The 25,336-nt window shown below is 41.4% G+C and overlaps 3 protein-coding genes across 3 annotated transcripts; 2 read left to right on the forward strand and 1 right to left on the reverse strand.

Annotated features, from left to right (window-relative positions):
- Nucleotides 1-7,077: 7,077 nt before the first annotated feature.
- LOC311001576 (vang-like protein 2) lies at nucleotides 7,078-11,488 on the forward strand (the record flags this gene model as incomplete). Its single annotated transcript, XM_083992660.1, has 7 exons — nucleotides 7,078-7,163; nucleotides 7,316-7,439; nucleotides 7,544-8,151; nucleotides 9,148-9,284; nucleotides 10,128-10,263; nucleotides 10,348-10,597; nucleotides 11,231-11,488. The coding sequence occupies exons 1-7, from the start codon at nucleotides 7,093-7,095 to the stop codon at nucleotides 11,486-11,488; spliced, it is 1,584 nt and encodes a 527-aa protein (XP_083848786.1). The 5' UTR covers nucleotides 7,078-7,092.
- Nucleotides 11,489-14,218: 2,730 nt separating this feature from the next.
- Nucleotides 14,219-18,704, forward strand: LOC311001691 (CD48 antigen). Its single transcript, XM_083992807.1, has 8 exons — nucleotides 14,219-14,267; nucleotides 15,122-15,340; nucleotides 15,440-15,550; nucleotides 16,893-17,159; nucleotides 17,611-17,697; nucleotides 17,792-17,824; nucleotides 17,906-17,953; nucleotides 18,081-18,704. Exons 1-7 carry the CDS (start codon nucleotides 14,231-14,233, stop codon nucleotides 17,941-17,943), a joined length of 792 nt encoding a protein of 263 aa, XP_083848933.1. The 5' UTR covers nucleotides 14,219-14,230; the 3' UTR covers nucleotides 17,944-17,953; nucleotides 18,081-18,704.
- Nucleotides 18,705-19,631: 927 nt separating this feature from the next.
- Nucleotides 19,632-24,687, reverse strand: LOC311002203 (SLAM family member 6-like). The gene is made up of 7 exons (XM_083993473.1): nucleotides 24,575-24,687; nucleotides 22,664-22,969; nucleotides 20,931-21,218; nucleotides 20,396-20,512; nucleotides 20,257-20,315; nucleotides 20,065-20,139; nucleotides 19,632-19,955 (listed from the first exon to the last, which is right to left on the reverse strand). The coding sequence occupies exons 1-7, from the start codon at nucleotides 24,651-24,653 to the stop codon at nucleotides 19,881-19,883; spliced, it is 999 nt and encodes a 332-aa protein (XP_083849599.1). The 5' UTR covers nucleotides 24,654-24,687; the 3' UTR covers nucleotides 19,632-19,880.
- Nucleotides 24,688-25,336: the final 649 nt, after the last annotated feature.

Genomic DNA, 25,336 nt, shown 5'->3' on the forward strand with positions numbered 1-25,336 from the left:
CTCTCTCCTGTGGTGGCACCAAACAGTGTTTATATCCCATTAAGCCACGAGAGGAACCTTCACCAAGTAGCTTTCCAATCTGAGACCTCCCTCAACCGAAAAACTGAAATTAATTTTTAGCAAAGCTGTGTAAAAAAACTGAAATTTCCGATCAAGGACACCTACAGCTAGATGAAACAAAAATGAATTTAAGAAAAAGCTTGACATTTTGATAAATTAGTTTGTTTGCTTTCCCGGCAAAGAGTTGGATAAGAAGATCAACACCTTTCTGATGGTTAATATGGCAGCAGCTGCTTAGCTTAGCTTAGCTTAGCTTAGCTTAGCATAAACATGGAAGCAAAAGGAAAGTATTTTTGTACAGATTGGACAAAAACGATTCAACATGTTAATTAGAGAGTTGTCTAAGTACTGGTAGATGGAGACACAGTGAAGCTGTTTCCAGTGTTTTGGCAAAGCTAAGCTAACATGCTACAGGTTAGTTGTATTGATCTCCTTGTCTAAGTCTTTGCATACAAGCGAATGAGCATATTCCCCAAAAAGTCAAACTGATTTAATATTTTTGGATCATACATTGAAGTTTACTGTCCTTGATGTTGATACATGTTTATTATTAACGTTCGCCTTGGTTGAGGCTCATATAACCAGCAAAAACTGACACTTAGGCCAAGATTTCCTCTTTCTTTTTTTATTTTTCAAAGTGCATCTACAGATCGAAACACACTAAATATAAAATATGTATTTAAACTGCTACAAAGGGGGAACATCTGCACGAGAGGTTCTTCCCTGTACCAGCTGTTTTTTTTTGTTTTTTCTCTGACACTCTGGGCAGAGTCGCACTGGACTGAATTTTTATTTGAGCTGGTTTCAAATACTAATCTCGCAGCGCTATAGTGAGTTACCCAGCGTCTTTACCAGCGTCAGACCTGACACAACAGCACCACCACCACCACCATCAAACTGAAACCACACTAACTAACTATCAGCCACTGAGTCTACTGCTAAAATGATGTTTCACTGCCTGGAGGAAGGTTTTCACTGTTTAGCTAATGCACGTCGCTGAAGAGGAGTTTGACTATCACATATGTACAGGTGTAAGACAAATAACACAATAACAAAAAAAGAAAAAAGTAGTGCTAATGGTGGTCAGGTCGGCTTGAGTTTCACAGCCGAGCCTGGACGGACTGGCTGAAGAATTAGTGCTAAAATGTAAAAATGTTCTACCAAAGTGAAATATCTTTTCAGAGGTGTTGAAGGGAACTGTTTCTTTTCTTTGTCCTCACTTTTTTTTTCTTTGGCTGCTCTGGTTCAATCACCTCAGACCAGGAAACTGAAGTTTAGTCTATGAAATGACAAAAAAAAAGACAAGAAAGACAATTCCTCAATATTAACTTTCTTCCATATTGGTTTTTTTGACCATAGTTTTCGCACAAGGAATGAAAAGCGTCGTATTATCACTTGGTCTGAGTTGGTTGACTCAAAATTACAATCTTATTCTTCTTCTCTAAAACTCTTTCCTTTCCTTTTCCACCTCTATCAGCATTTTCATCCCCAATTTCTACCTCTACACCTCTGTTTATTTGTATCTTCAATTTCCACCCATTTTTTTTCCTTTTCTTTTTTACATTTATCTCATACATTGACATCAGCGTTGTGGCCCTAACCGGCTGTAAAGAAGCTATAACTGATTCCTTTAAAATAAGAAAAAAAAAAGAAAAATGTTGCACAAACAAAACTTCCCTGCACGGTGCAAACTACTGTATGCATACACACAACTTTAACTTTCATCTCATTGTGTTTTTATTTTGTCTTTTATTGAAAAAAAAAATCGTGTTCACTCATGTAATATAGAGAAATCAGACCCACTTGTTTTATATATGTTAATTTTTTCTGTAAAGCCTTAGTCCTCGTATTTGATTTTATTTTTGTAGATATGATTAAGAAAAGGATGTATAAATTATTTTCTTCGCCCTTGTTTTTAAAATTGGTGAGATTGTTAGCTGCACAGAAGGAAAAAGGAGCAAGCTCATGTTTAAGATCCATGTGTTTTGTGAGATTAAAAGAAAATGGATAAAGAAAAATTGTGACTTTTTTTTAATGTATATCAAGGACAAGATTTGTAGAATTTCTACCAATTTACAATAATGACTTTACTCCCTCAGTGTCCATATTGTTTCCATTACTTCAGGTAATTTACCCCACACCATGGTGATCTGCTACAAGATATTAGTAAGTACAGTATAGTAACATAACCAACGTCCCTGTTGTAACATCAGTTCATCTTGGCGCGATGGAGTTCATTGTCTGCAAATTGCAGTAGGTTTTCTTTTATATAAGACAAGAAGAGGTTGTTCTTTCCATATAGAAGAATCCATTGAAATATGTATGAAAAGAACAACCTCTTTTTGTCTTATACATAAGAAAACCTAGCTTTTGCAATTCCTTTTCTGTTTTTTCTGCAGGAGACAGGATTTGTCAGCTCATCCAAAAATAATTGTGTCTTCAGGTAAAAGTTTTCAAGGTTGTGTCCCATGTTTAAACCTTAAATGTCACAGCTGCCTTCATCTGGAAATCAAAAACCTGAACATCTTCATTTAGCTCCTTTGTTTTTGAAACAAACATTACTTATTAATAGCTTTTGCCACTTCATGCATTATTAAAGAGCAGCTCTTTACATGATAACCCAAAATTACATCACCTCAGTTTTGCAGTACACAGTTATTTTAAGGTAGCCTGATGTACATGAACAGTTTAAATCTATTGTAGGCTATATGTTTCATCTTTGAGTGATGTGTAGGCTCCTGTGTATGATTGCACCGCTTTTATTTTGAAAACCCCACACCAGAAACACGGAATGTTGGCAAATTGGATGTCCGGACAGACCCCACCATCCCCATCCCCACCCCCTCTCACACACACACACACACTCCTCTCCGCCCCTCCCCTCCCGCTCAGCGGGGCTGCGCTCCTCTCTCAGCAGCAGCAGCGGCAGATGCGGGAGCCGGGATGAGGTGCGTGTCTTTTGTGCGGCTCCGATGCTTCGACTTGCAAACAAACGAACCGAAGAAAACTGCGCTGGTGGCGGAGCAGGCTCGACTTGACCCGCGGGGGCTGTGGCTGTAGATGACGGTGGACGGGATCCGGGAGAAAGTGAAGCTGGAGCTTTAGGAGACACTTTTTTTTTTGTTGGAGACGCGCGGCTCTGAATCGCTGCTGCTGCTGCTCTTTGTGCTGCCGGTTGCAGCTTCTTCCCCCCGGGCTTAAAGGTAAGACCCCACCCCCCCCACACACACACACAAACACACACTCCCCCGCTGGGCACTAACTCTGTTATTCTGTGCGGTTTGTACAGTAGAAAACTGAATGTAGCCTAATGAGAAACTACAAAATGTACATTTGCTTCCACTTTTATCCCCCAAAACACATTTTTATATCCTCCATTTGTCCACAGCAGCCCATGTGATGGTGATGATGATGAGCTGGCAGAAAACTACTGACCTCACGTTCACTAAAGCTCAGTTTCACCACCAGTGTGCACGCGCACGACGTTTTTTCTTTCTTTCTTCTTTCACTAGCAGCGCGTTCTGTTCATGTTCGTCTCTGTGCGTTTTATCAGCGATGCGCTTTTACGCACGGTGCCAAATTGAGCAGTTTTTCCAGGCTGCGTTTATGGGGGGGTTGATTTTATTTGTGTTTGTGTAGCTGTTGTTGTTGACTGTGGTCACATGCGTGTGAGCTTACTGTGTAGTCACCGGTCTGTTGCTCGCAGCGGCAGCACTTGTCCTCACCCTGGGTGTGTTCCGCTCTGTCGCTCAAAGCGTGCGCAGCCTCGATCACTGGCCACTGTGACCTCTGATTAACTCACACCGACTGTGTGTTTATAAAGTAAAAGCCCATAGAAGCCCGGTGGTGCATGGGTCGGCTCTGTGTAGAGGGGCAGCAGCCACGCCTCGCTGTTCCCACCGCCACCCTGAGGCCTGGAGGGCCCCCGGGAGCCACACAGGGCAGGCTGAGTAGTCACTCCGTTTTTCACCCATATAGCGCCAGTTCACAGCAGAAGTTATCGGAAGGCACTTTAGAAATAGAGCAGGTCTAGACCTTGTCTTTGTAACAGTTTCCACAATGGGCAAGCAAACATGGCAACAGTGGCGAGGAAAAACTTCCTTAAAGAGGCGGAACCAGACTCAAGGTGGGTGGCCATCTGCCCCTAGAGGGGGGTATATGGTAATAAGTATGGACAACATATAATAACATTGATATAAATATATATAGTATAGTAGTAGTGTGTAGTATAATATAGTTGCATTTGAAGCAGGTATTAGACAGGATCACATGGCAGATGGTGGTTCACAGTTTCAGATCCAGACTCTGAAGCTCTGTTTAGTTTAGTTTATTCAATCTTTTGCACAAATTATGTACAGTCAAGCATCAATCACAATCAATCGACCTTCAATAAAACATTCCTTAGTTCAAACTTAGTTCATAAATATTACATAGATCGAAAAGTAGGCTAAAGCTATCCATCTTATGTGATGCCTGCCCTACCCTGTAAATGAGGTAATCTGGAGAACCCTCCAGATCAAAGGAAATATCACACTACTTAAGCATGATTTTAAAGATGATACATCTCATAAAACAAGAAAATATATTGTTTTACAGTGTGCACTTTATTTCCAGGATGATGCTGAACATGAGCTCCAGTCTAAATCAATCAGCTGTGGATTGATTACAGTGGGAGCGGCTCATCGGTGCGATCGATGGCATCGACTGTCTCAGACTGCTGGTCTGGGCAGAGCCGGTTGCGTTCATGTTAATGGAGCTGTAACACGAGCAGTGGAAGCTCCGACTGCTATTACAACTTAACATTCGCCCACAGCCTCAGCTCCAGTGTGCGAACGCATCTCATCCGTCGCCATCTGTGTGTCAGATTCTGCCTCTGGGCCGCAGCGTGAGTCAGTGGTCCGTCAGTGGCGGTTCAGCAGCTCATACTGCACTTTCTCTGATTTGATAATGTATATACAATTATGGGATTCACATGATAATGATCACAGAGTCCAGAGACGACGCCTGCACTGGAGACACATTGTTTACATCCTGAACATGCTCTTCTTGTCCTTTATGTTCAGAGAAACAAACCAGCTGATTCAAAGTCTTTTCCCAAAGATCTACCCTAAAACACTTAGTTAATTGGGGGTTGAAGGATGAAGCTCCACCCCACATGCTCACCCTATGCATTGTGGGATCTGGTCCAGTCACTTTCCTCTGGCCTAAAGATAATCTCTCATGCCGTTAGAGAGTATGAGTTCTTAGGCCATGTGACTTCCATTTTTAACCCGAGGGAGGGAAGGGGGCAGAGAGAAGCTGTGACAATGAGCCACTATATTTGATTTTTTCAAGAATGAATGACTTGTTTTCTCCTGAGCAGCCTCTGTGAAAACATATTATTCAGCCGTCCACACGTTCTCAGTCGGACTCAAGTGGTGTGTGTGGGGGGTGGGTGTTAGTGTTCGCTTTGCTTTTATGCTTCGGTTCAGTGTTTTTCTGGAAAACAAATCCTTTCCCAAGTGGCAGGCTTATTGCACTGGCTGCACAGGCTTTTCCTCCAGTATCTCTCTGTATGAAGATGCATCCATTTGCTCTTCCACACTCATGAGTGGATGTGGTGCGTTAGGGATGAGTTACAATGTTTTGGTTTTTATCAGACCACAATGCCGGCTTTAGATTCTCATGTTTCTGCGGCTGAAATACTGATCGCCTCTCTCTCTCTTTCGCTGTTTAAATCAAACAAGCCCCTCATTGGCTCACAAGGACCCACTAATGTGTCTGTTTGAAAATGTCCCAGGTGAAGAGTCCACATGTGAATCACATGGAAGCCATTACGGAAGTCTGAAGTGTCCTAATGCAGAGGATGGACGCAGGAGGTCATGGTGCAAATGGAGAGCGCGAGGAGATTTGTTATTAGATTAAGAGTCTGCTTGTTCTGCAGCCAGTTGGGAAAGTACCCTGCTTGTTGGGAGCAGAAAATAAAAGCTCTGTGCTCTCTGACTCCAACTTCAAATATCAAACACAAACAGACTTTGGACAAAAGGACGAGCAGGAATGTTGAAAAAAAAAAAAAAAATGAAATCAGACTCGTGGCCTGGTGAGTGATTTCTGTCTCTCTGAGGTGTTTGGTTTGTTGAGGGGAGGAGAGAGAGAGAGCGAGAAAAGGAGGTGGGGGGCTGCTGAGTTGATGTTCCGGTTGCCACGGGAACGACCCCCTCCCTCCTGTCTTTTCTCACCCATAGCCTCCCATTCATGCCCATTGTAGTAGCTAAGCTCTGTTGCCCCTGGAGACCACAGGGGACAGTTGGGGAATGCGGCGTCTCGACGAGTATGTATCACACATGAAGCCCCTCAAAACACACACACACACACATATATACACACACTGCTGCTGAGATTGAGGTATGAAAGCTGAAATCTTGCACAAAACAAACTGTGTTTTCCTTCTCTAGTTCACAGTTTCAGCCTCGCTCCAGTCGTTATTCTACAAAACTGGAGCATTTTTGTCTTGTTCCTCTGATGTTCTCCCTCCACTGCTGCGTGTCCTCCACACTGGAGACTCGAGGCCCAGAATAGAAGGTGGCGTAATTGCCCTTTATTGGCTGAGCACACACTCAGGGACGAATCACTTGAGTTTGCTCATAAAAACTCCCTCAAAGCGGAAGAATGGGCCGGGCTGTGTCTGTCCTGTGTGTTTGGAAGGACAGACTCAGACACTTTCACACACCTCACGCTGCCAGCACATTAAACAATGCTGTCTCTCTTCTTGTCGCTGTTTCTTGGTACGTTTCCCTCTGAGACGCTTTTGCTTCCTGTATGATATGATAAACCATCCTCTGTCTCTCCTTCTCTTCTTTCCCTCTTCATTCATCGTCCCAGGCCTCCAAGATAGATTCCCTCAGGAGTAAAGTGGACTTGCTGCGCCTCCCTCTGGCCCTGTCCTCCAAGTCCATCAGCGATCGCAAGAGCCAGCTGGGCGTGGTCTGGGAGAAGGGCGGCGGCTCCGGGGCAGGAGGGGCTCAGAAACCCCGCCCACCGCCAGCCTCCGACATGGACAACGAGTCGATCTACTCGGGCTACTCCTTCAAGTCGTCCCATTCGAGAAGCTCCCGCAAACACAGGTAGACGACCATAGTGTCCAATGTTTTCTCATCATTTACTCTTTCAAATGTCAAAAAGAGGATCATAAATCCCATCAGGACAGGAAGCCATGCAATGATTATTGTGGATCTGTGGATAATAAACTCCTGATTTGTGTCTCCGATGTCCGCAGAGAGAGGAGGGACAGGCATCGATCCAAGAGTCGTGACGGCAGCGTCCGTGGAGACAAATCTGTGACCATCCAGGCTCCTGGAGAACCGCTGCTGGACGCCGAGTCCACCCGAGGAGATGACAGGGTCAGAATCTCATAATACTCATTCCTTTCTGAAACATCCTCAGTGTGGAGCTACTAACACCGACACCCAACCCCCTCCCTCTCTCTGCCCTCCTCTCTCCTCAGGATGACAACTGGGGCGAGACGACCACCGTGGTCACCGGCACCTCTGTGGACAGCATCTCCAACGAGGACCTGACAAGGATCTCCAAAGATCTAGAGGAGTCCACGCCTCTCGAGTGTCGCCGCTACTTAGGCCTCGCGCTGGGCGCCATTTTGGGGCTCTTCGCTCTGGTCACTCCTCTGGCCTTCTTGGCCCTCCCACAGCTGCTGTGGCGGGACACTCTGGACCCTTGCGGCACTCCGTGCGAGGGCCTTTACATCTCTCTGGCCTTTAAGCTCCTGATCCTCCTCATCTCCACCTGGGCGCTGTTCCTCCGCCCACCCAGAGCCGCCCTGCCGCGCTTCTTCATCTTCCGCTGTCTGCTGCTGGCTCTGGTCTTCCTCTTCGTGGCCTCCTATTGGCTCTTCTACGGCGTGCGGGTGCTGGAACCCAGAGAGACGGATTACAGGGGAATTGTGGGATATGCAGCGTCTCTGGTGGATGCGTTGCTCTTCATTCAGTACCTGGCCCTGGTGCTGCTGGAGGTCAGACACCTGCAGCCGGCGTTCTGTCTGAAGGTTGTGAGGACCACAGATGGAGTCAGCCACTTCTACAGTGTGGGACATCTTAGGTTCGTATGCGCTACCTACTTCTCGACTGAGCTACCGAGCATGGATAAACCACTAATTAAAGGGATAGTTCAACATTTTGGCAAATTGGCCCATTGCCATAATCCCTATAGTTTTAGGAGTAGGTTTGTTACCTGTAATTGTCGGTGCAAGCTATTTTAAGAACGGCGGAGCAGAACCGCGAGCTGCTCAGAGCTACGCTACGGAGGCTTATGGGATTTCTTGGTTTCCCTCATCAAACTCATCAAATACACAATCCAACAACTCCAAAACGCTCTGGTGGACAAGTTGTGACCTGCACATTCACCACGCTATGAGATAATAACAGAACGTTACGAGACAGAGTTGTTTTCGAGGCAAATACAGAGACTGCTAGCTGGAAAACTGCCCTCAACAGGAACGTGCATCAGCTGTTTTGCATGAATTTACCTCTAAAACAACTCTGTCTCATAACGTTACATTATCACCTCATAGCGTGGTGAATGTGCAGGTCACAACTTGTCCACCAGAGTGTTTTGGAGTTGTTGGATTGTGTATTTGATGAGTTTGAAGAGGGAAACCAAGAAATCCCATTAGCCTCCGTAGTGAACAAACCTACTGCTATGACTATGGATTATGGCAGTGGGCCAATTTGCCAAAATGTTGAACTTTCCCTTTAAGGTGGTTGAAAGTCTTATGGAGAGAAAGTGCAAATGTCACCCCCAAAAGCAAACTGTCTTTTGGTGGCTAGAAAGTGTCTTAACACCCGCAACTTTCACCTCCTCTGTGCAGCTGCAGACATATGTAGGCCAGTGGGGTTTTGATACTGAGCCGGAGACACTGCATTGTATTCCCATAGCGCAGCAGACGTTTCTTGTCATGAGTGCCGCCCCCACACAGCCTCATTTTCATGTTCACCACTTCCCTTATTGGACGTGACACTATGAGGCTGTCAAGTTGATCTAAAGCCTTTCTGTTTTAAAATGTGTATTTACCTTCCACTTCCTTGTGTAACACAGTATTCAGAGGGCAGCCGTGTGGGTTCTGGACCAGTACTACAGTGACTTCCCGGTCTATAACCCTGCCCTGCTCAACCTGCCCAAGTCCATCCTTACTAAGAAGATGTCTGCTTTCAAGGTCTACAATCTGGGGGAAGGTAAAATAATTGAACCCACACATTGAACCCGAACAGTTCCTACCATGTGCATATTTAAAACACACCAAATGTGGGTGGACATACTCACACATGACACAAACAGAAGCCCTAACCCTAACCCTAACCCAGAAAAAAGCAGGAATATATAAATTTACTGTATTCATTTAGACATGAAAGCAAATGTGCCTTGTAGAAATTGGCGGATTGGTCAGGTTGCTCCACCCGTTCACTATTGATTATGGATTGGTCGACTTTAAAGGAATAGTTCACCCAAAATTGAAATTTCACTCATTATCTACTCACCCTCATGTCGACTAAGGGCTGGGAGAAGTTTCAGAGTTATCCGTGGCTTCTCTGAGTTAAAGGGGGTCTCGGCGTAGCAGTGCATGTCCATATAACGGTTGCAAATGGATACCAACTGTCTTCGTAACAAAAAGACACACCAAAAAACATCCAAATACCTCCATGCTGCTCGTATGTAATGTCCGTCTTGTATTGAAGCCCCGAAATGCGAAATTGTCCTGAAAAAATTAAATAGGTCTATATTTCAAGCTTGTTTTGTAGCGGAAGCTTCTCGAAGCTCCTCTTCCCGGTTCGTCAAATTTGGACGAACTGGGAAGAGGAGCTTCCGCTACAAACAAGCTTAAAATATAGACTTATTTAATTTTTTTCGGGACAATTTCGCATTTCGGGGTTTCAATACAAGACGGACATTACATACGAGCAGCATGGATAACTCTGAAACTTCACCCAGCCCTTAGTCGACATGAGGGTGAGTAGATAATGAGTGAAATTTCAATTTTGGGTGAACTATCCCTTTAACATCGCTGCTTCTGTCCACAGAAAACAGCACCAATAACTCCACGGGTCAGTCCAGAGCCATGATCGCAGCCAGTGCTCGGAGAAGAGACAACTCCCACAATGAGTACTACTACGAGGAGGCGGAGGTGGAGCGGAGGGTCCGCAAACGCAAGGCCAGGTGAGGACACAACCACACACATGTAAAGATTTAAAGCCGGTATAATCCAGTGTCTCGCTCACACTGCGTAACGCCTCCTCCCAGACTGGTGGTGGCAGTAGAAGAAGCCTTCACCCACATCAAGCGTTACCTGGAAGAGGAGGCGACCGTTGCCTCCTCGCCCAAACACCCGCGGGAGGTGATGGACCCCAGGGAGGCGGCTCAGGCCATCTTCGCCCCCATGGCCCGGGCCATGCAGAAGTACCTCCGTGCCACCAGGCAGCAGTCCTACCACAGCATGGAGAGCATCATCAACCACCTGCAGTTCTGCATCACGCACAACATGACCCCAAAGGTAAGGATGGACCATGGTTTCATGGTATGTATTTTATCAATACAAAACCCTTAGGCATTAGCCCTTTAAAGGGATAGTTCACCCAAAATTGAAATTGCACTCATTATCTACTCACCCTCATGTCGACTAAGGGCTGGGAGAAGTTTCAGAGTCCTCCGTGGCTTTTCTGAGTTACAGTACAGGGGGGCTCGGTGCAGCACTGCATGTCCATATGACGGTTGCAAATGGATACCAACTGTCTTCGTAACAAAAAGATTGTCCCGAAAAAAATTAACAAAACAAGCTTGAAATATAGACGTATTTAATTTTTTTCGGAACAATTTTGCATTTTGGGGCTTCAATACATGACGGACATTACATACGAGCAGCATGGAGGTATTTGGATGTTTTTTGGTGTGTCTTTTTGTTACGAAGACAGTTGGTATCCATTTGCAACCGTTATATTGACATGCACTGCTACGCCGAGACCCCCTGTAACTCAGAGAAGCCACGGAGGACTCTGAAACTTCTCCCAGCCCTTAGTCGACATGAGGGTGAGTAGATAGAGTGAAATTTCAATCTTGGGTGAACTATCGCTTTAATTTAAGATACTGTATTAGTGCCATGACTCATTCACATATTTGTTTTTTAAAGGCTTTCCTTGAGCGCTACCTCAGCCCAGGTCCCACCCTCCAGTACCTGGACAACGCTAGGGGGCGCCAGTGGACACTAGTGAGCGAGGAACCGGTGACGGCCTCTTTGCGTCAAGGCCAGGTCTTCACCCTGAAACGCCTGGACTTCTCCCTCGTTGTCACGGTGACACCGCTTCCCTTCCTGCGCTTGGGCGAGGAGTTCGTTGACCCCAAAAGCCACAAGTTTGTCATGAAGCTACAGTCAGAGACGTCTGTGTAAGAGGAGGGAGGCGAGAGGTAGATGGTGAATCATAGATACTAATCTCACTGCCTACTTTTTTGTATGACACTTTTCATTATTTTTATCTGTTGATTCATGTGACACTCAAACATATGAAGTGGACATAGAGGAGCAGTCATAGACTTAAAGAGAATTCTATACTTTGTTGCTCTTGTCTTTCCTGAAAACACTAAAATCACCCTTGCGTTACGTATAAGTGCTGACTGTCATCTTGTGACATGGCACAGCATTCCCAAACTTCCCCTTTCTATTGTACTAACGAAGGCTACTTCTCAGTAGTACGTCATTACAAGTTTAATACGTTTGTACAGTCTTTTGATAAAAATCCCTTGGCTGGAAAAGCACACACTTTGAGTCTATTAACTGGCTTTTGACGACACTGCACACATGCAGGTCATCAACAGGTTGCGGTAAATATTGAAGTCTTCCGAGTTGTGCGATCACTGACCTTTTGTCATGCAACAGCTTATTTTTAGCTTAGACTGTGTCAGATCTGATCGTACTTCTTATTTCCCTTCTTACTTCTTGTTCTGCCTTTTGCATTGTGAACACACAACTGAAAACTCAACTCAGAGGCGTCTTTTCTTTCTCTGACCTTTTTTTGGACAACGACTGGATCCCCTGGCCAAATCAAAGGGAGGTGAAACCACCTGTGACTTGCTTCCTGATTTTCTGTTGATTCCACTCAGTTGTTTACTGAAAAGTGGATGTGCATACAGTACTTCCCATTGAAATTATGAAGTAAAACACTGGAGGAACTTCATGCACTGTGCATTTTTTGTATTATTTACTGTTATGATTCACTCACCTTTCATTTCTGAAACTGTACCCACGTGAATGTGTTGTATGACTTATACTCGTGCACTGGCAACTAAAATAAAAGCACAATGTATGCACGGTGAACAACCAGCTTGTGTCCATACTGTAACACTGGATGTGGATGTTTTCGCCACTGCATATTTAGATTTATAAGCTCAGGCACAATGCAGCCAAGTACCACCAGTGTGCTTCTTTTTGGCAGCTTGATTTTACAGACTCTCTGATAATTTGCTAAATTAGTGTTTGAATGTGTGTGGACTTTGTTTTACTGCTTTGTGAGGTCTGAAAACCAGGATGCCACTGTACTTTGTGGACACAATTAAACGGGTGTTTGAGGGTTAATACTTTTTGCGTCTGGGTTTGGATGTTCAAGGTTAGAGAGACAGGTTCGTGGAAGTATTAAGGACCCACTGAATATAGTAAAACAAGGATGTCTGAGTGTCTATATATTTGGATGTGGTTGCATCACCCCAAAATCTTCGAACCAGTAGCCTCAAGTTAAGGCTAGGAGATAAGGATCAGACTACAGATGTCCTTCGTTGTCACTTCTCTCCAATTACTCACCTGTAGTCTTCAATCCCAACTATTGCTGAGTTAACTGACATTGGAGGAGGGCATTTTCAGGGTCCATGCATAGCAGCTCCCTCTGGAGAGTTAGGGTTAGATGATCTTAGGGGTTAATCCTACAACACTAACACTAGCCCTAAGGTATTCTAAGACTAACTGATAAAAGGCCCTTTAAGTAAATAATTTGGTTTACATTGTGGCTCATGTGTACTTCTAAATACAGCTCAAGGCAAAAAACAGATATTAATTTTATCATTCAGTATAGAAAATGATATTTTTGTAATTCATCAGTTGCAGACGAGCAGATTAATTTGTTTTGTTTTAATTTGTTTTCCAACAGTGCCAGTTTGTCTCCAGGTGTCCGGGGAATGACTGCAAGCTACTTTATGTATTTTGGTGGCCAATAGGGGCCCTTATCATGTTCTCATTGTGCGCCTTGTCATCCTTTTACACTACACAAATAAAGATTGCTCTGCCAATCACAAGCAGTTTACATGTACATTTTGATAGCGTTTTCTAAGCTGTTTTTGATCGATATGTTTGCTGTCAATTTGTTGTACTCTTAACTAAAGTTCCTAACACGTCTGTAAATGTTTGGGGGGGGGGGGGGTTGTTTTTTTTTTTTTTTTTTATAAATGATGGTATCCAAGGCTTATACTGAGTCACAAGTTCTTTGACTTTTTAGAGAAGTGAGAAAATGTGGGAGTGTGTGAAGGTTGTCCGAATGATGTGTAAAAATTTCCACAGTATTCAATATCTTTCAGCAATAGTAAATGGAACTGACAAAATAAAAGAAAAATAGTACCCTCAAAGACACTTTGTAGACACTACACTGGTCTTTGTCAAGTCAAGTCATTATTTATAAAGCACATTTAAAATAACCTAAGTTGCCAAAGTGCTGTGCAGGTAGAAAAGATAAAATAACATATAATGTGAACACAATTTTACACACATGCATACATATATGTGGGACATAACATAAAGCAAAAAGGACTCTACCTTAACCTGAGGTGACAGCCATGGCAAATAAATGAGTCCTCATACCCCTAGGGTCTGGATTGGGCTATTCATTTATTATTTAATATTCTATTTATGCAAAAAGTACCATCCTTTAAAAAAAATATATGAGTGAAACGGAATTATCAAAACAAACACACACAAAATATACATTTATAAAACTTTAAAATATAGATTCATAAAACTAACTAAGACTCTAACACATTTTTCAGTTATAAAAAAGGGGCAGTCTAAGTGACGTCATGAAAAAAAAAAAAAAAAAAAAACAGAAGTAAGGGTCCTTGAATTGTCTCCTGTTAGTCGAGTCAGAACAATACGATGAATCCTCGGACCTCCCTGATTGTGTTTCTCCATGGTATGTACTTTTTTTTTTAATTTCAAAAACTTTAATTCTTCAAAACTTCAAACTATAATTCAGAAAAGCGCATGTAACTTAACTTCCTGAAACAGAAATGCCACGAACACATGACTCTGGTTGTCAAACAATAAGCTGAATAAGCTTTGAAAAAAAACCTATATAGTATATTTATGCTCTTCTTTTAATCACAGGTCTGTTATTCTAGTTTTGAAACGGTAAACATTTAATGTCAGAATGGCAGGAAACTGTGTAATATATCTTAGGGTCCGCCGAACACAGGAAATAGGTCTCTTTCATTCTGAGAACTATAACTTCTTGAAAATGAACTTGTGTCCTGAAGTTTTGAGGGTTAACCTCAGCAGGTGGTTACATAATGTTGGTTTAGACCGCAACACCTTGGCAGCTGCAACATGGACACTGCGAAACATTCATGGTTCCCTAGAAGATTAATTCTCCTGACTTTGCCAAGACCCTGACAGACCCCAAAGTACCGCCACAAGACTAGATAGATGATGATGGCGTCACAGCTTAAGTTATTATCTCAATAATGCCATGTTGTGCCACAAATTTGTATTCACACTGATTTTCCCCAGATGATAACTTGATAATGATCATTCATCTATACAGTAATTGTCTGTTTATCCAGCACTGTGTCTTGCCTTTTCACAAACATTAGCATGCTAACACAGTAAAGATGAGCATTATGTTTTAAGTCTAAGCTGTTAGCTAAATACATCCCTCAGCCATGCTAAACAATGATACTGATGTGTGTAGGTTTCAACTAAATGGTGCTGGAACTGAGTTGTCTTTGCCATCTGTCATGTTGTGATGCTGAATCTCTTTCAAAACAGTTTTCACGGTAGCACTTGCCGAAGTCCTACCTGAAGTCAGTGGTAGCCTTGGGAATAGCATTACCTTGAAGTCAGGAGCAGATCCATCATGGAACCTCACAAAGATCGAGTGGTCGATATTCTCCAACAACACCTGGATTGCCACCTATCGAAGGGGCGTAATAAACACCAGGCGGGTCAACCGGTACGATGGGAGACTTTATCTGGACAGCTCCACAGGTGAGAGGAAAATCTAGCACCTGTCTGTCGGTGTCAAGGAGTCAACATGCTCCTTCTGTCTGTCCTGACAAAGTCTTTTCAATCATTCTTTTTCATTAGGTTTCTTGACGATCGATAAGCTAACCCAAGATGATGGCATGGAGTACACCGTGGACCTCACCAACACAATGAAAAACAATGCAGTAAACAAGATCAAGCTCAATGTTATGAGTAAGTTTGACCCACATCTATAAACCCTTTTTCCCGGAGGGTAAATCCTACTGAACTGGAATTGCCTTGGTGATTTTTTACCTAGCGGTATCATGATTGCTGTAGTTTACCTACAAAACCATGTGCCAAAGTGTTAGCATGCTAACATAGGCCTAGTTAACAATGATTTTAAAGCCCCTACAAAGAACGTTTAACTGGATATGCAAAAGTCTCTTTGCCGATGTCTGTTTGACCTACAACAGCAAATGAGGCCGTCGGTGTGAAGATAATTCTAAATAGTGTAACCGGGAGGCAGTGGTCGGGAAACAATTCATGGCACTCAGATTTGGGCTCAAGACTAACACCGTCCTGTCCTTAAAGATTTTTAAAATGTATTTAAAATTGTGTAAATATCGATAATTACACCTGCATCAACACATTAACACTCTGGAGGCTAAGCACAGCTTCAAAGAGCGCTGATGTGACTTTACACAGCTGTACTCCTTATCTTAAAAAGTGGCGTGAAGCGTGACATGTCTTTGCTGGTATCAGGCCGACACATATGTCATTTTCCTGTGCAGTTTCGCCATATTGTTAATATAGCAATATAATAATATAATATAGCACAGATGCACCCAAATGAGCCCTCGTGGGCATGTTGGTCTCAAAACGAGGTCACTGGGGGTTGCTGAGTGGTGGGTTGGGCAGGCGCCCCTTATGCAGAGGCTACAGTCCTCACTGCAGTCGGCCCTGATTTGAATCCCACATTGGGCGTTCCTTAAGTGCATGTCATTCCCCCTCTCCCTGTTTCCCATTTCCTGTCTCTCTCTACCATCCTATCACATAAAGGCGAAAAACAAAACAAAACAAAAAACAAGGTCATTGGCAGGCATGGTGTTGATGCAATGCTATCTTTGGCTACAAAACACTAGCTGGAAGTCAATGGTGCAGCATTTCACTGTTATTTTAAAGCTATATTAACATATATAAAACTTGTGACATGCTCTTGCGTTGTTAGGTGCCTAACAACGGACTCGATTGATACTTGCACAAGAGTTTTGGTGGAATCCCGGTTGTTGCTGTAGATGTCTGCTCACCTGCTTTCACCTCATTCACAAGCAGATGCTTTATGATGATGGCACTCTGATGGGTTTATTAAGTGTTATGCCCAATACACAACCATGATTAGATAAAAAATTTCCCATTTCGTACCATTTCCCATTTCTGGTGGTGAACTAGTAACAGTGGATTGATGTTAATCATGCTTCATAGGATAAGTCATGTTTCGAATACTTTCAAATGGTTATAGTTTAGGTGTAGAAATTTTCTGTCCAGTTCATAATGGCAATTTATTTCTGTGCAGAACAAGTTGAGGCTCCGTCCATAAAGATAATCTTGAACACACGAGAAGAAGGAGGCTATTGGGTGGCACTGCAATGTTCCACTCAGGATGAAGGTGTTGAACTCTCCTGGGATAAACCTCCCACTGCAGATATCTACAGCATAAATAATACTGCTGAAAAAAACAGCGTTCTTCTAGCATTCCTCAAAGAGACACAAGCCAAGTTCACCTGCACCTCCAGCAGAGCAATGGAGAAGGCCTCAAAAGATGTGACTGTAAAATTACCAGGTAAAGTGATGGAAAACACAACACCATAATATACAATGCATGATGATGAGCAGCAGCCGTTTTTCTTCTTGCGTTAGGAATGTGTAATACAGCTGATGTACTGTAGATTTCTTAATTCAGGCACTTCCTCAAGAAAAGGCCTCATGACTAGATTATGACCTACACCCATGCTAAGCCTCATAATGTGTCCACTTTGCTTACTGGACAATCCTCCCTTAGCACAAATCAATAATATATTCCAAAGCAATGTGCTGAAGTATGACAATAAAAAACATACCAAGCAATTCCCTACTTGTATATGAACGCGATAGGACACCCTATAATTAACAGGAATAAGTGTTTCCCTTTCCCCAATCTAACTGTAGCATCAACATCCCTCTGTCTTGTCAGGGTCAACAGGTGAAATGAAAAGCTGACTTCACATTTTTTCTCCTAACTATCTGTCTTGCAGACAAGCCTTGGAACCCAAGTGTTCTTTGTTTTTTTATTGGGCTTTTCTTAGGACTCGCCATACCACCACTAATATACATCAACAGAGGTGAGAGGAAACTACATATCATAGTACTTTCTTTTTTTTTTTTTTTTTTAATTTTGTGACAATGTTGACAATGTCTGGTTTGTTTTAATTACAGAAAAACTAAAAACTGCATGGGAACATGTAAGAGGTATTTAACTCGCCTTGGTCATTTTCAAACTGAAATTATACTAATTATTGTTACTTATTTGTGTTCTCCTTTGTTTTTCAGAAAGGGTGTCTAAATTATTTGGTAGTGAAACAAAGTGATAATCTGGAGGTACATTTTCAATTTCTCTCGTCAACGGTGCTTTATAAATGCACCTGTTCTTCTTTTGGTTTTTTTTGTATGTCTAGATTTCTGGAAATGAGTGATAACATGATGCTGCTGTCCCTCCTTCCCATAGGTAGCCTGATTCATGTAAAAAAACAACAACAACAACAACTTTGAGAAGCATCAGCAATGTGTAACTGTGACTGTGACAATGACTACAGTGCTTATATGGGGGACGTCATACTTAAAATGAACACCCAGATGTAAAAATGTATGTTTATCATATGCAGCTGGGCTGTCACGTGAACAGAGTTTTTTGTTGTACATATGTATATTGTACATTTAAATTGATTTACATTATAAAATTAACACATCATTTACAATTTTTTTGGATGTCAAACATTTTGAATGAGCTTTAATTTTCTTTTTGTGTGTTTTGTCTCATTTTCTGGCAATTTAATTTGACTGAAATATAAGTGTGGAATCATAACATCATACATATTATCAACTCAATATTATCAATAAAATGTAATTTCCTGAATGAAAACTATCAGTTATCATCACTGTCTTGACACCACTTATCTGCAAAACACAGGATGATAATGTTTTTTATAAATTATTTTATTGTGGACATGATGATCAGCTCATCTTATGTAAATACTTTTTTAAAACACTTTTTTTCATATGTATTGACAGTATCTTCATGGGTTTTTTTGGTCATTATTCTGTCAAATGTGAAATAAATGTACAACTATAAATATGTTTATTGTAGACCCATCACAATGAAAGAAGTATTTTCAAAGCTTATGCCTCCCTCAGTTTTATATATGTATTTTTAAAATCATGTTTTTTCCACAGAGTTCAGTATTATGTTTGACACTGAGCCAATAATAAAGGTGGTGAGCCAATATTAAAGCAGAAGTAAGCGATCCGGTCGTTTTGGCTAATGCTGCGTTCCAGGCAGGCTTTTGAAACCGTAAATTACAGCTTCAAGTCACAACTTACGATTTTGTAGCGTTCCAGGCAACCCACTCGTGTTTTTCCGACCTGTTTTACCTGTGAAAGTCACTATAACGGCCACTCGTAACTTCCGACCCGTGAACTCGTACCAGAGCAAACTGGTACAACTTCACAGGTCAGAAAAACAGGAGTTACGAGTTTCCTTGAACGCACCATAACAGTCCTCGTCCCTACGTCACCACATTCACGGCGTCCCTTGGCTGCACACACAGCCCTGCATGCCGTTCTCTCTCCTCATTGGATAAAAACTGTAGGATACGATAAATGTTTTCTCTTCGGCTCAGAGCAGAGCAGAGTGACTGACAGACCCGTGTTTCAGTCCAAACACTCTATGTAAGTGATTGCTGTCGGAAGATATAACTATTTAAGACTTATATTAACACAAATATATCACTTACTTCTGCTTATTAAGGTGGTGTTTTCACATTTTGCCCTCCACCCTAATAGGCTACTGACTGGTACACAAGGCTTCAGACAATAAATAAATAATAAGTAAAAGCCTTCATGAATCTAATCGTCTCATTGCCTCAACACAATACATAGAAAATACAAAGTAAGAATTTAAAAGTAAAATCAATCACTAATTGATAAAATAAAATAATGACACACAACACAACAATAAAAGTACTGTAAATGTTATTTAACATGGACAACTTTGTACAAGATGACAAGCATAAAATGCACATTAAGCATTAAAAATATATAATCTCTGTATTTACAGAATTTACAAAATTGCGTGTGACATACTGGACTTCTGACATAAGAAACGAAAGCTCTGGCAAAAAAAATAAGATTTACAAAATCACAGTGTTTGAGTATGTGCCCTGTTATTACATTTTATTACATTTCCTGTTGGCTGTGCCTTTTCCAAATGTCTCGAGGTCTGTTATTCATTTGGCAGCACATTGATCTCTTAAATGTCCTGGTAGGGTGACGGTGCGGGCATCCTCATGTTACTGAACTGAATCTTGTCATACACAGTCTGTGGCTGGGAGGGGAGGAATCATCAATGTGACAATCAGAATTTTATTAACTCACATTACAGGGACTGATATTGCCATATTTGCAATCATTTCAAAGATAGTTTTTCCTCTTACCCCAGGTGTGTCTGTGTTGACTCTGTTGTCAATGGTTTCATACACCGAGCACGGCTTCATGGCAGGTGATGACCCCTGGAAATTTCAACATGCATGCATTTCAGTGAAAGACAAACGGCAACTTATGTATCAAAACTGAAGCTGATTATTTGTGCAAAACAACTTGCTACACAATAACTACACAATACTTACGCCTTCACCTACAACATCGGAGATATCGGCATACACGGTGAGGTCATTTGCATCGCTGCCTGGTAAAGAAAAAACAAAATACCATGAGTAACATTTCACAGTTAATATAAAAAAAGACCCATATTGAGACACTTCTTACCAGCTTGGCCTTTTTTGTGGAGACAAACCCAAATAACTATGGTGATGACAATGACAAGCATCAACCCAGCTCCTGCAGCCACACTCAGGTACAGGACAAGGTTTTCTGGCACTGGCTCTAGAACTAAAGATATGATCATATTATTGCTCTTATTACTGTAAAGTAAATAATAAAAGATACAAGCAGGGATAGTAATACACAATGTGCACCAGTGGAAATCACAGGTTCAATACATAAAATGTACTTTAATTTTTTTTCCTCATATTTCAAATAAAATATTAGGGGATTTATTTGAACATACAATTACTTTATAAATAAATAATAACTAATAATTCTAAGACTATGCAATACAGCACCAGATGGATCTTCTAGGGTATAAATATTGTCCTCATAATTTTAATGGAGAATGTCAGGATTTAACTCCTCAGGTTTCATTCAAAGTTAGATCATGTTTTTCTCAATCCAATAGCAAAAACAAGATATTATCATTCAGTGAAATACATAGTACGTTAAAGTTGTAGAGAAAGAAATTCACCTTTATCATCTGGGTTGACTTGGTCTGACGTGTTGCTGCACCTGACTGTGACGGATGCAGATTGCTCACTGACCATGTTCCCAACGGTGCAGGTGAAGTTGACGTCTCCATCTTGTGGCCTGATGTGGCGCTGCAGTGAGCTGGGGCCATTGAAGGTCTCCTTCCCCACGGTCCATTTGTAGCTGACTTTGCTGCCAGAGCCTGACGTGCACTTCAGCGAAACTGTGCAGGATCCATTTTGGGAATGAAGGGTGGTGTTTTCAGTCAGGTCGGGTCGAGTTATGCGGTCTAGTGAGGCAATAGATAATAGATTATTATTTATTTATCCTTCCATCATTCCATCCTATCCACCATTGTTGTTTAAAAAAAAAAATGTTTATGTTCATTTTATGCCTTGTATTTCTTGTATGTACATGTAACAAATACAGTTTCATATTGTTATTATCATTAATAGAGCATTACACATTCACCATACATCAGATTCCAAACTTGCAGCAGAAGTAAGAACTGAGAAAGTGAACAACATTATCAATCCACTTTTCCCAAACCCATGAAACTGTAGCAATCCTGTAAAGAAACTGGAAAAGTGTTGTTTACTGATTCTTTTTTTGACCTTGTTCACATGTGTTTATAGTCTGAACTGAGAATCACAGGGGAGCTCACTTTTGTTGCCACGGTCACAGGTAAAGTCACTGTAATCAATGTTGTACTTTTACTTGTACTGTCTGTACTGTCTGTCTTTTACTTGTACTGTCTTGTACCTGTTTTTTTTAATTGTAGCCTACAACTGAACAGTTGTGTGTGTGCTATGTCAGGGGTTCCCAGACTTTTCCATGGCAAGGCCCCTGCCGTATATTAGCTTCTGGACCTCCTTTGCAAACCCACTGAGTTTTGAAACAGTTAGCAGTTAATTGTCACGATGTCATGAATGATAATTTGCCTGGCAGGCAATTAGAAAGATGAGCATCACAAATAAGGTTTCGGTATGTTATATTATCATAAATTAGATTTTATAATAATCCCCAAAATACAATTATTTTATTTTATTTTGTTATTTGCATCCTAGGACCCCCTGGCGGCCCCTGGGTGAAAACCACTGTGCTATGTAATCGAATGCACTTCATTTTTTATCATTAACATGACAGCTGAGCTCAGTGCAAGCAAGAGACACAATTAGATGTTAAATGAGACTTGTCTGACTATCTTTTAAAAATATATTTTGCTAATATTTATAAAGCTGAGGCGCAAAGGTTAAAAAGAGATGCATCAACCTACATAGCTAACAGGCTAACTTATTTTAGCATTTTGTATGAAGTGGCTGGTGACTGAGCTTTATAGGCCTACGTAGGATTGATGGTTATGGCGAGTCTAATGATCTCTATTCTGCATCGACCAGCACTTTTTGATTGCATCATCATGAGCTGGTGGACAGAGTGTTGACTTTAGCCTAATTTTTTTTTTAGCAAAATGTGCAGTATGTGGCAATCATATGCACATTTGAGACCCTGTTAGAACAGCAGCTAAAAGACTGCTGGAAACAGAAGTTTATCTCTCTGAGCTGACTTGATAAAAATCTGCCCCAAAGCTCTGCCTTCATATGAAACTGTTATGTAGCATATCTCATGCTAAAAATATGTCACCTCTAAATCATAGGCCAGTGAATAACCGTCAATGAATGGATAAATATAATCAATGCACATGTATGAGTTATCAGGTTGACAAAAGCATCTTACCATGAACTTGTAGAGTGATGAAGACAGTTTTTCTTTGAGCGTCATTTGTCTCTGAGACAAAACTGAAAACCCCAGAATCTTGAAGAGTCAGTTTTCTCACTGTTAAACTAAAGTTTGTTGGGTTTAGTTCAATTCTGTCTTTGAACTGAGCATGAAAATCTACCCCTTGGTCCTTTTCTGCAACTTTTTCAATTCCATATTTCCACAATGCAGCGATGACACCTTTAGTTGGTAAACAAGACGACAGCTCCACCGTGTCTCCAACTTGTTTATGGATGACACTTGGACAGCTGGAAGCCTCCACATCTGGAACACATGATCAAACAACAGAGTGAGTATCATCTTTTTTATTCTAATTTCTATTGTCATATTGTATGCATCACATAATCTCAAGAGAGAACACAACTCATCACCAAACTACATGAAACCACCTCCTCTAGGTCTACCATGCAAAGCTCAGATCTAGTTGCTAATTTAACATAACATAAGAAAAGCAGGATGTAATGTACATGATCTGATGCAACAACAGTTTAAAATAATTACATGGCCCCGTTTCATCACGTGAATAACATGATAATGACATACAATGACATCACACAACATGACATCCTGACATAACATAACAGCATACAAACTATTTTCCTTCACATGTTTGTGTATTGTTTCCTGTCAACAGTCAGCATTTTCCTTTGATGACGGTGCTGACATTTCTCTAATTATAGTTACTTGAGCTCACAGTATCTTTAGTGGGAGGATTTGAAAACACTCATATGAGTCGGATTTTGAAATCAAGAGTTGTTGAGGCCGTACAAACAAACAATGTTATTAATATTTTAGTATTATTGATTGAGAAGCTCAACTATAAGTCAGCCATTATTGTGGCTGTATTGTAGCTTCTCATAAGCAGCTGATGATGTTGACATTTTGAAAACAGTTTGCTGTAGCACAACAGTAATCTTCTGCAGTCTTCATGTCGGTCAAAACTGGTCTGTTTACCACAAGATATTTCCCGTAGTTAACGTATAGCGCAGCCACAAACACTGACCTCAGTGAAAAACCAAACCCTTGTGCTGCCTTTAGTGCCTGTCACTTTCAGTCAGTGCTGCTACAACTAGTGCTCAGGAAATGTCTGGTTTACTCTTTTGTCTTCAGTGTATTTTTAATGTCCTCGGCTGAATGCTTACTGCTTTGCCTCACAAACCTTTATGATTATAATGGTGCATGTAGATGCATGAATATTGGCACAGTAATGAGCCAGTGGTTTATTTGTGGTCTGTACATAGAGCGCAGACAAGTCTAACACTTCCACACCCTCCTCTACTTCTTCAAATATCTTGACAGCATGCCCGTTCCTCTTTTACTCAAACAAAAAATTTACTGGAATAAAAAATGCATATTATAAGCAAAATATTATATTATAAAACAAACAAAAAAACGACAGATACACAAAGGCAGGCATCTATGTGTCAATAATAACTGTACAATTTGTGTTAGATGCAGCAGAAACATGCTGACATATGTTGTTTTTTTTCAAAAATAGAAAATGCAAAGCACATTTGCAAATTAAGATCTTCAAAAATAGTTTCCCTACTCATGGCTATAAACACTCAGTGAAGAAGTAGGCTGCTGAAATGTTTTCCAACATTGTATTATGACTCTTCTTATGAGCAGAGAATAACTAGTGCTCACTGAACACCACACACTTTGTGCCTTGAATATATTTCTTTGATTTGGATGGCCAAGCTTTCAAATTATGTAACAAATCCACAGATGTATTTTTCATTGGTGATCTTTTAACTCAGGCATCTTGCACTTGCAAACACGCATGCCTTTTCCAAGTAGGATATGTCATTCCATGGGAAACTCTAATAATCATGATCTAGATGTCATAACAGTAAAAGTGTCACATACCGTAGAGACAGACCCCAAGAAGCAGCACAATGCTGTAGGTGAAAAGGCAGCACTGGCAGTAAATGCGACCACCAACCATCTCTGTGGCGAGAGGAACAACGTCTGTTTCCTCTTCTGGTCTATCAAACTGAGCTCTCAGTCAGCACTTAGAGAAAAAAAAGAGAGGGTGGAGAGTGGGGGAGGTTTTCTGTCAGCGAAGAAGCAGAAGAGGCGGCTTTATTTTCTCAGAAATTAAAGGCAGAACTGGAAAATGTCTAAAGAGAGTATTAAATAAAAAATCAGGGGTGTTCCTTAAATCCTTGTCAACTGTTCTATCTTTTAATTGTACTATATTATCATCTCACAAAGCTATAAATCAAAAGTTCATACTTGCTTCACTTGAGTGCTTGTCATTATCCTGGTATTGATTACTAATTATATGAACGTTCTTCTATCCTAACAAAGTGGAGCTAACAGTATATCTGTTGATGACTGCAAGCAACTGCATCTCGATGGTGAGAAAACTCACAAGGATCCATATCTGATCACTTTTGAGGAAGGAAAACGAGGCCACATCCTGTCATCAGATATTCCTAGATGAAAAGATACCGGTCTAGAGTAAGAGCTGTCAACAAGTCTTGATGACGTTAGATTATTCACGTGTCACTAATAGTGAAGATGGAAGACGTGGAGCCCCCAGACGATAAAAGCCTGGATAACCTTGTTGGATCGAAGAGACCACGATTTGTTGCATATTTGTTTATTTTTGCCATCTGCAGTGTG

Source organism: Trachurus trachurus (genome assembly GCF_905171665.1).
Source record: "Trachurus trachurus genome assembly, chromosome: 18".
Taxonomy (NCBI): Eukaryota; Metazoa; Chordata; class Actinopteri; order Carangiformes; family Carangidae; genus Trachurus; species Trachurus trachurus.

Bases quoted from the DNA above. Each gene is read 5' to 3' on its own strand.
- LOC311002203 (XM_083993473.1), bottom strand. From the start codon at position 24,653: ATGGTTGGTGGTCGCATTTACTGCCAGTGCTGCCTTTTCACCTACAGC. The intron at 21,219-22,663 runs GTAAGATGCTTT...TTGCCTCACTAG, and splicing joins CATCACTCTACAAGTTCATG to ACCGCATAACTCGACCCGAC. The intron at 20,140-20,256 runs GTAAGTATTGTG...TGAAATTTCCAG, and splicing joins CCGATGTTGTAGGTGAAGGC to GGGTCATCACCTGCCATGAA.
- LOC311001691 (XM_083992807.1), top strand. From the start codon at position 14,231: ATGAATCCTCGGACCTCCCTGATTGTGTTTCTCCATG. The intron at 14,268-15,121 runs GTATGTACTTTT...CTTTCAAAACAG, and splicing joins CCTGATTGTGTTTCTCCATG to TTTTCACGGTAGCACTTGCC. The intron at 17,160-17,610 runs GTAAAGTGATGG...TCTGTCTTGCAG, and splicing joins TGTGACTGTAAAATTACCAG to ACAAGCCTTGGAACCCAAGT.